The 10,709-nt window shown below is 30.1% G+C and overlaps 1 protein-coding gene across 2 annotated transcripts; it reads right to left on the bottom strand.

The window, feature by feature from the left end:
- Positions 1–1,668: 1,668 nt before the first annotated feature.
- Positions 1,669–10,285, bottom strand: LOC119631465 (protein tipE). Of its 2 annotated transcripts, none has more exons than XM_038023690.1 (5): positions 9,799–10,285; positions 8,790–8,985; positions 8,478–8,651; positions 8,115–8,351; positions 1,669–1,736 (listed from the first exon to the last, which is right to left on the bottom strand). In XM_038023690.1, the coding sequence occupies exons 1-5, from the start codon at positions 10,013–10,015 to the stop codon at positions 1,691–1,693; spliced, it is 870 nt and encodes a 289-aa protein (XP_037879618.1). In that variant the 5' UTR covers positions 10,016–10,285; the 3' UTR covers positions 1,669–1,690. The 2 variants fall into 2 exon arrangements, with proteins under 2 accessions (XP_037879618.1, XP_037879617.1); XM_038023689.1 differs by lacking the exon at positions 1,669–1,736 and adding an exon at positions 4,970–5,175.
- Positions 10,286–10,709: the final 424 nt, after the last annotated feature.

The raw sequence follows: 10,709 nt of genomic DNA on the forward strand, positions 1-10,709 counted from the left end.
AAAAATAAAAAAAAAAAAAAAAAAAAAAAAAAAAAAACAATAATAATAATTCTAATTATTTTTATCACATTTTGTTTATTTGAAATCTATGATAATAAAATTAATTAACTTTCATTGACTATTCTATAACAACTAAAATAAAAGAAATTTATTTCTATAATATATAAATTTTCAACAATTATAATCGCCTTAAAGCGAAATATCGTATACTCACCACTAATGGATAACGTTCTTATTGCAATCAGTTTGCATTAATCCTTCGATTAAAATAAATTAGAACTTTAATTATCGGTCAAAGTCATCTAACTATCACTTATATATTCTTTGTTTGTGTCAAATTGTATGAAAACTTTTGCAAATTTCAGCGCTAAGTTAAATAATGTAATGCTTTGAATTTCATATATTAATTTTATTTTATTTTTATCTGTCTGGCCAAGTTAATTATAATAATTGTATTAATAATAATAATAATAACTCTCCAGTTCGATCTCTCCATACGCCTCCCAATCTGTTCTCTCTCCTTTTCTTTCTCTTCTTTTTCTCTGTCTCTCTCGCCCTCTTTGTCTATCTATCTCTTTCTCTGTTTTTCATGGTTTTTTCCCTCATGTACCTCTCTCTCTCTCTCTCTCTCTCTCTCTATCTATCTATCTATCTATCTATCTATCTGTCTCTATCTACCTATCTGTCTATCTATCTATCTATCTGTCTCTATCTAACTATCTGTCTATCTATCAACATATCTATCGCGCACTTTCTATTCCTATGTATATATTCTTCCTCTCCGTCGCTTTGACTTCAAATTAAAATAATTTCACATTTTAATCGAAAGATCGTCTCTAACGGCTCCGTATGCAAATTACCTTTCGAATATAATATATTTTGATTTTGGAGTTTGATATCTGTTGCATAAACGCTGCTAAAACTAAGATTGAATGGAGGTCTGTGGTTTTTTTCTTTCGTTCTTGAGCACTTCATAAATATTTATCGCTCATCAAGCACTGTAATTAACATATATGAAAAAAATTGCTCTGTCCACAGTAGTGCTTCTAAGAACTTTATTTTAACTTGAAAGACTTTGCCATGGATTTTATTTAAAACGTTCTAGAATAAATTTTATTGAATGCAAAGACTCTTATTCACTCCCACCATAGCTCTTACAGCAAGTTCATAAAATTTATTTCATTCAGTAAAAAGATCTGGGCACGACTTTCTACCAAAGAACTTGAAAAGTATTTATTTATTTACCCATCATTTACACGTGTAGAGAGACGGTAAGTCTTGCATTATCAAATCACTGTTTGTTTATAACTTAAAGGGAATTTTATCCAGTTTTCGGCGCCATGGACTATTTCGAGTGATTTTAAAGATTCAATAAATAGGGATGGACAGATGGACAGATGGACATAATTGAACGATTCAGCAACATTTCATCACATCTTAAACTGCAGTGGTGGTGAGTATAAAAATTTTATCAAAACCAATTTTATAAATGTATGGTTGTAGTAGAGATTCATTGAATTTTTTCGTCTAACCTGTGATTCTATTTTTTTATTATTCTCGGTGCTTATCTATTTATTATTTACGTATGTTATGCTAAGAGTATTCTCGTATATATGTGGAAATTATTTATTTCGTTTCTTTATTAGAAATTTTTTTTTTTTTTTTTTGTGGTTAAGAAGTTCTACTATTTCTAGTATTCCATTTCATCCTCCTCGTCACTGTGACACAGAAGTTTTCTAAAAAATTGTGTGAAAATTTTTTTTCTTTTTATATAATTTCGCATTATTCTCATTTTTTTGTTTTTTGAATTGTTGAAAAATTTTTAAAAATCAACAGTTAGCTACTGTGGTGGGTGCTAAATAAGTTCATACAGATTTTCTATTAAAAATATAAAAATTACGACATGCATTACTAACAGATTCTACTAATAACAATTCTACATGAAGTTAATGAAGAGAATGCTATTTTTTTTTTTTTTCTTTTATTTTTTACTTTTTTTTGACATGCATATTAGAAATTTATTTAAAGTAAGAAATTTTTCAAACTTATATATTAATATTTATTATTAAATTTCAAAAAAAAAAAAAACTTAAATAAAATGTGAGAAATTTACAAAACTCATTCAAAGTAATAAAATTTCTTTAATAAATTATTTTATAGTTACGTTCATGGAGATCAGTTGGAATGTTAAAATGTATTACAAAAAAAAAAAAAAAAACAACAGAAATACAACGGGTAAATAAATAAAAATAAAAAAAAAAATTTATAATTTTTAAATTATTTTTTAATTATTCGCCGTATAAGATATCGAATTTTTTTTTTGTCAAAAGCTAAGTTTTGGATTTAGTCCAGAAAAGCGTAAAGATTTGGGGGAACGAACTCTGGAAAGCGCGGCATAGTACACACCATATGATGTCTTACATTAATAATATAACTGATTGAATGAACCGAAAGGATCTAGTAGTTGCTCTGATCGTATTATCATTCAAACAATCTTATATTGGCGACGAGAGACCAAAAACTGTTATGTTTTCGGTTTTTTTTTTTTTTGTTTTTATTACAATCTCCAATGTATACCTACTTTCCATAAAGCAGTAACAAAACTATTTCTTATATGATACTTTATATAATTGCATCGGAAGGTTTAATACATTAAACCGAATTATTAGCTTATGTGGTGGGAAACGGTGAAATAAACACGGTTGTGTCACTTTAACAAAATTCCAATTAAACACTAACTCGGACAAATTGTTTTAAATGGATCGAAAACTTATAGTGAAATGATAAACATGCTAAGTGAATCAGCAAAGCTCTGTATCGGTGAGCAGAAAATCAATTTAGATATGAGGTAAATATATTGCAGAGACACTGGTAACAAATACTTCAATGGATATATGCTCTCAAGAATAAAACCATTTCCTCAACTATATACGAGCAGACTTATATCCGTCGAATCCATTAAGTTAATTCTTCTTTATTGTATATGTTAACAAATATTGAAATTATTTTAAATTTTACAATCATTCAGCCGACATTTCTGACAAGAAAACACCCTCCGTGCAATAGTGGTTTCACTAATCGAAGTTCAAAAAAAAAAAAAAAAAAAAAAAAAATTATACCACAACGATCACTGAGCAACTATTACTACTAATCGGTACAACAGCTTTTCGAGGGTCTCCTATGACACAACGCTACTTGCCGACGATTATCGTATAATCGAAAAAAATATTACCATAATATCGTGAAAGAAAAAAAAAAAAATTTCATATTTTGAAAAAAATTGATTAACTTTTTAAGGAAAACAAGTAGAAACATTATAGAAGGGCCAAGGCCCGCCATTATAAACCCTACATCATTCTACAATTATTAATTTATATTAGGCTTTTCAAAATAAATCACTCCATGGGAAGTACTCGAGAAAATTGTCCGATCTAAATCAATTTCATCAATAGCGTTCGTCCTTGGGATAAGATATCTATTAATTTGCATTAAAATATCTTAAAAATGATCGCTTGCGGGTTCGCACAAAAATAAACCACAACAGACTGACGGACAGACAAGCTAAGATCGATGCAATAACTGATCTTGGATCTCTTTTCTTTAAGGGCCGCTCGATGTCGCACACACCCGTAAATACTTAGTATACCCTTATATCACACAGCAGTGTAGGGTATCAAAAAAAAAAAAAAAAAAAAAATTCTCAAACACTTAATCATGCGTTTCGTAAACGAATTGCTATGCAAACATTTCGTCGTGATGCGACTGAACATCAAAAGGCTGTAGAAATATATACAAGTAATACGAGTCCTGAAGTAATTTTTTATAAAAAATATTCGAGTAGAAAATATTGCTGCAAACAAATCATATATATTTAGGAAGTTTTAAGAGAATTGAGAGACAAATTCCTTTTTAAAGCACATTTCTGTTAAATATCCAACATTTTTTTTCAGCAAACGAAATTTAATTTTTTTTTATTTTTTACATTTTTTTAACACTAAATTTGGTTTTCACTGTCTTTTGTAGATTTTACAGATGAATATGATGAATAAAAGTTTTAAGGAAATTTTATAAAACCAAAAAGAAAAAAGACTTGTCCAAGTAATTTATGGTTTTTTTTTTTTTTTTTTTTTTTTTGATTGATTTGCTGCTTATGAAATAATTAAGTGCCAGGAAGGATTGAAGTTATACTGAAGTGCTATTGGGGATCTAACTAGCGACATTCCTAAACTACGGTGGTTACTTTTCAGTTCAGTTTTTAGTTATTCGCCTTAGCACGAATGTATTGCATATATCCATAGAGGATCCAGCAAGTGATCGGTTTCATTCCGAACTTTTGTACATCAAAAACGAAGTTATGAAAACATTTCCGAGCGAATCAATTCAACTCAATTTTTTACTTCACTTATTTGTGAAACGTAAAGTGCGAACGCAAAACGGGAAACGAGAGACACTAATGGACTCTAGTAAACAGTTTTAAAAGTTTATGTTCTTCAAATGCATTCTTAGGAGAAGTTTTTCGGCGTTTATTTTCAAGTATTACAAATACGGAATTACATATAGATAATGGATATTAAAATTTACGAAATAATTTAAGAGAAATTTTCTATTTATTCTTAAAAGAATTTGTGCTACAACAACAAATCTATAAATGGTGAAGGTATCACTTTGCTAAATACTACTACATGTAAGAGGAACAAAAAAAAAAAAGAGAAAAGAAAGAAAAATCTACTTTGGCTAATCTTTGCTTAATTGTCGTGTATCGAGCTTCTTTGGAAGAGATGTGTCTTTGGGGAATGTTTTATAACATTTGTGTGAAACGTGCTCTTCGTGTCGAGTATGATATACTATTTTGCGTTCTACATAAATAAATAAATAAATATATATATATATATATAAATATATATATGTATATATATATATATACATCTATGTATATATATATTTTATATATTTTTATATATATATATATATATATATATAAATTTGATCACTTGAAATAGTTTTCAGGCATTTGTCGTAGAAGATCGTTTTTTTTTTTTTTTTTGCTTCTTTTTTCGTTTTTAATTTGATTTGCATTCTTAAGGACTTTGGAGGAGTTTAATAGGTCTCGTTGTATATTAATAACTATTCAAAGAAATCGATTTATCCGGATTACATTTCATGCAATTTGTAAACCTGTAAGAATTTCACAAGAAAGGAACGAAAAAAGAAAATAGTAACAAAAAAGAATACAGACCAAGAATGGAAATAAATCATTAACAAAAACGCACACAAAGCTACTTATAAAATATAAATAAATACACATACATCGATCGATAGAGTAGATACGGCATTTTTTTTTTGAAATGAATGAATGAATAAATTCGATACAAAACGAGTTCCATTATACATATATCCACCGTTTCATCCGTTTCATTACCGTTAAAAATGCACTACTTATAGATAGATAGATAATCTGGAGAGATATTTGCATTTACTTTCAGATCAATAAAAACGTTTTGAATTTGAATATAAGCGGCGAATGAACCGATTTTCAATATACTATACAAGAATGCTTGCTTACAATTGTTTATTTCAAATTTTCTAATTTTGAAAAAGGTCTCTGTTAGATGGAGATGCAGATCTCAGGCTACGATCAAATTAGTTCAACCTATTTCTGAATGGTGGATATAAATATTACAAAAATAAAAGCAATATAAAGTAAAAAAATGTTTTTTATTTTTTTTAATTTTTTGTAATTTTATAAAAATTTATACCAACAACACATGCTAAACTTGTATTTTTTAATCGACAGAGAACAAAATGTATCGCATTCCAAAACGTGTGGACTCATCTTAGTTAATATTTTCGAATAAATTTTTGAGCAGATCTGTACTATACGAACACACATGTGCAGTAAACATCTTCTTTTTAAATCGGATTTTTCTTTCCCTACCATGCTCTTGCTTAGCTTAAGTGATGAGTGTTTCTATAAACGTTATTCTCATTTACAACGTGACTGATCTTATAAATCCTAAATGTGGAAAGGTCCCGAAACAATCAGCTAAGATTATACAAAGACGGTAAAGTAGATAAGATCAATTTCACATTATGCCGAGATGAACTTAAGATGATATCATTTTGTGAGTAATTTCTCTTTATGTAGTTCTTTTTTTCGCTTAGGGAATGGATGATACCTGTTCGTGTAATACGGTCAAAGAAAGACGTGAGCAAAGTCACGGTCATACTTGGGGTTCTGATGATGTTATGCCCTTCTCGACTCACCATTAATTACAGCTACGATCAAAGCAATCTTTAGCGCACTTGGGATAAGAATCCGCGAACACTGACGCGGTTATCGCGGCTCTAATCTACCTTGGACTATTCATGCGGAAGTTACCAAGTTACGAAGGCAACGATTAAGAGCAAAGACTAAGTAAATCAATCAATTATTACTTTAGGCGTTTCGTTGAGAATCCTTTGCTCCGTTGCTCCGGGTAGTAAGTTTGAAATTCTATTTGCTGACTTTCCACTAAGAACATCTGCAATAAATGCAAAACAAATTTTAAACTTTCTTTTCCTTCTTTTCTAGGATTCGTATGCGTAAAATTGCGCCAACAATTCACAAGCAGACAAACTCGGACATTTGCGCCTGTTATGAACTATTATTAAGTAACATTTTAAGGAATTGCGGAAAGGTTTCCACTGAATGAGACAAGTAAACGGCTGACGTATGCCTTATGTAATTAGCATGCCTGGGTCTTTCATTTGAATAAATATAGAAATTTTGACGATATTTCTTACGTACATAAATTCTAAGCACGTTTTATATTAACCATGGGAAGCTTACGAAATGTTTTTTTTTTTTTTTTTTTTTTTTTTTTTTTTTTAAATTTTGCTAAGAATCGTTCGCTGAACGCGATCTTTTACGAAGCGATTATCGACATTTGTAAATAATTTTGAAGCGATATATCTCAAACTCACCATATATCTAGAACTCAAATTTGTTGCTGGAAATGAATCAAAGGCTTAGCTTTCCATCTCATTTTTCTTCCATTTTTTTTTCTTTTTGCGTTCTCTCGTGAAGTTTGATACTTTGAACAAGAGAAACATTGAAAGGCAAATAAGTGTAAGCGAATTAATTGAAAACACTGCATATATTTTACAATGAAGAGTCTTAAGCCTTGAAATGTTTTCGTTTAAATGTCCGACAAACGTTTACGTCATATTCGCAAACATTGGCATTTGACAAAAGCTATTCCTTCTTTATATGCAGTTATCAGAACAATATTGCAGCAATGTTTGTACATCTTGGTGAATTTTTTTGTTTTTTTTATCACATCCTATAGTTTATGTAGTTTTAGGCCTTGGGGATTTGGTTTCCTAAATGAATTATTAGGTATATGAAATGTAAACATATTTTGGACTAATCTCTCATCTCCTTAATTGAGTTTAATGGAAGGCATTTTTCAGAAAGTCGCTAATACGACCGTATATCTGAGTATTATCGAAATGAGTAAAGTGATATATAATTTACATTTCTAATATGGAGTCCAATTTATGGAAATCGTTAGAATTGATTTTGCTTTTTTTTTTTAGTATAGGTTGAGTTGACAACGAGAATTTGTAGTGGACCTTGGAATTTTTAAGAAAGAAAAAAAAGATATTCAAGTCGACCTTAAATTGGTCTAAATATTCTTCTCTAATTAAGCCTACAATTTAATTACAATCAATATTAGCTGGTTACATATGGACTAAATATCGCCATGAGTAAGTAAAACTTTGAAAATGTATCAATCAAGTTCAATCAAATTTCCGATTTAAAAAGAGTTTTCGCTTACATACGATATTAGATTTTGATAGCGAGCGATACAAATTCGTTTCCTTTCATAGATATATGATATTGAAGTTTCCAATTTCGTTTCATAATAAAAGACGTACATAGCCACACATACGCATACACTCATACAATCAAATGCACAAGCGCGAACGCATGCGCACTGGAATCATCATACATAACACATACACACACACTTATACAACGAACGATGCACATTAAAAATGAATAGAAACAGATAAATGTATATATATAAATATATATATGTAATGTAATATTAAAGATTTCAAGGACTCACTCTTCCTTTGTGGGAAATTTTTCAGCGTAAACTCTCGATGATCTACTGCAAGCATTATCACAACACGGACAATACCAGTAGCTTAACACACCAATTGATATAGCAAATAATACCGTAGGGATTATTAGCGATAATATCAAATGATATAAATTATTTTCCCAGGAATAACGACCGATAACTACTTCGGGATAGGCACGACTATAAAAGCAGGGGAACGGTTCACCAATGTGTGAATATCTTTAAAAAAAAATAAATAAATAAAAAAAATAAAGGAAAGAGAAAGAGAAAAAGAAAAAGATTGATAAACGCTTAAAATGAACAGAAAACTATACTGTACTAAGCACTCATTTAACCCATACATACCCATACTGTCTGGCAAAAACGCTGCAATTTGTTGTGGGCGGATAACCGCAACCTTCAGAATTTATTAGAAATTTTGTGTAACTAACATCCCAAACGACCGTAGCTAAATCACGAGGATTTTTCTCCCAATCCGTAAACGGTATACGGGTGTAATTAACATATAATTGATGGCATCTGAAAATGTTTATTACTATACATATATAGATGTTATATGCTTTTTTTCCTGATTAAATATGCAGACACAGGAAAGTGGATTTGTTTGGAAAAAAAAAAAAACAAGGAGAAAGAGAAAAATTTCATAAAAATACATACTTATTGGGCGATGAGGTACAACCTTCACGGCATGAACTCCATGTGCAATTTTTAATGCCTTCAGCATAAACGTGATCGATAACGATACAGGTAACGGGTACAGGATCATAATCCGCTATAATTGTCGATATAGCTGGGTCCACAACAAACGGTATGAGAAATAGAAAAGTGAAAACCGATAAAATCGCTGTAGTACCTAATGAAAAGCAAAAAGAGATAGAGAGCGAGAAAATTTACTTCAAAATTAATTCATTTTCCATTTATTTAATTTAGATCATATTTCATATCATAGACCAGAGTTGATAGTAAGATAAGATAGAGGCAAGGCAGACAGACCATTAAATACCCCGCACCAATTCGCTTAAATAATCATATAGTAATTATATAGTATTATTAGTTTTTGCGGCCAGGAGAGTACAAACAACATACATCCCACAGATGCACAGACGGACGGGTATGGCTAAATCAACTCAAAATTGTACGCTAATCAAGAATATATATATTTTATAGAGTCTCTTCTGAGCCTTCCTTTTGGGAGCTATGGAAAAAAAAACAAAATGTGTATACCCCCATCTGACTGTGCTGGATGTAAAAAGGGCTTGTCCTATCTAAACCATTTGCAACAAGCACATTGCGGACTCAAAACATCTCAAGCTACCGAATCTTGTTGAAATAAGTCAAATATTGCGGACTGAAGGGTGACTGGAAAAAATACATAGCCAGACATCAGATGGACAGCCCAGCAACTTAAAATGATTTCTGAATCGATCAGTATAGGAAAAGGTGGGTCTTTCTGCTTGTTACATATGTCCGCACAAACTTAATACACCCTATATATAGCACAGGTGTAGATGGAGAGTATAATAATTGATTGTTATTAAAACGTGAAACAATGGTTTTCTAATTTTTTGACTCGTAATGTCACGGTAAAGATCATGTTGATCAAGCGCTAATTGTGGATTTCAAAAATGTAATTATTTATCTTAATATGAATGGATGTGCGACTTACCTAAGCATACCGAGGTATAGAATTTTGCCTTTTCCAAGATGGTCTCAATTTCATGATCAATCTTGTTTGATTTGATAGAGGCATGGGGCAGAGATGAACGACTTGACTTGGTACTGCTGTTCAAGCTGATCTTGCTTCCGCCTAAACTTTGCGTTGACATAGTAGGGCTAGTGGGCAAGGAGGAGAGCATAGTGTTCGCGGTATTACTCTTCTTCATGATGTTTGGAATTTTTTTTTTTTCGATTTTTATGTTAAACAAAAGCAAACAACGCGCAATCCGGTAACTAAGCTGTACTGCGTTTTTAAATATTTTATAAAAAATTCTCTTTACTGGCTTTGGTTATTGCTTTGTTATTACTTTTTTATTATTTATTTATATGAAATGTTTTCAAGTCAAATAATTATATCTAACTGTTGTTTAGTTTAGTTTTGTTAATTTATTATAGTAAAAAAAAAAAAAAAAAAAATCCTCTTTTTTTTTTTTATTCTTTAAATTTTCTTTTATTTTCTTTCTATTAGGTAACTAAGCTGGCTTTTCTTTTATTATTAAACTAAACTTTTTATGCTAAATGTTATTTAAAATTTTTAATTATTGGATTTTTTGTTGTTGTTGTTGTTGTTGTTGTTGTTTTCTATTCATTTAAAGGTTGTTCTTCTCTTTATTATAAATTATTATCATTATTATTTCTATTACTATTATTATTACTGTTTGTTATTTTCCTTATTATTTGGTTGTATATGTTTTTTTACTTGTGTCTAAAGACCTTGATCACGCATCCCTCTAAACCGTTTGTTTAAATTGTGTGAATATTTGTTTGCATTGTCGTTACTGTGGTTGTTGCGGTGTACGATGTACGAAATTGTAGCGATTACTATACGGGTATTATAGTTGTTTTTGGAGTGAATGAAGG

The sequence above is a fragment of the Glossina fuscipes genome, unplaced genomic scaffold, assembly GCF_014805625.2.
Source record: "Glossina fuscipes isolate IAEA_lab_2018 unplaced genomic scaffold, Yale_Gfus_2 1, whole genome shotgun sequence".
NCBI lineage: Eukaryota > Metazoa > Arthropoda > Insecta > Diptera > Glossinidae > Glossina > Glossina fuscipes.

What these genes read in the sequence shown, in the direction of transcription:
- LOC119631465 (XM_038023689.1), bottom strand. Translation starts at nt 10,015, where the DNA reads ATGAAGAAGAGTAATACCGCGAACACTATGCTCTCCTCCTTGCCCACT. An exon ending in CTATACCTCGGTATGCTTAG is followed by an intron (nt 8,986 to 9,798) that starts GTAAGTCGCACA and finishes GCTTTTCATTAG; the next exon opens with GTACTACAGCGATTTTATCG. An exon ending in GTTTTTGCCAGACAGTATGG is followed by an intron (nt 8,352 to 8,477) that starts GTATGTATGGGT and finishes TTTTTTTTAAAG; the next exon opens with ATATTCACACATTGGTGAAC.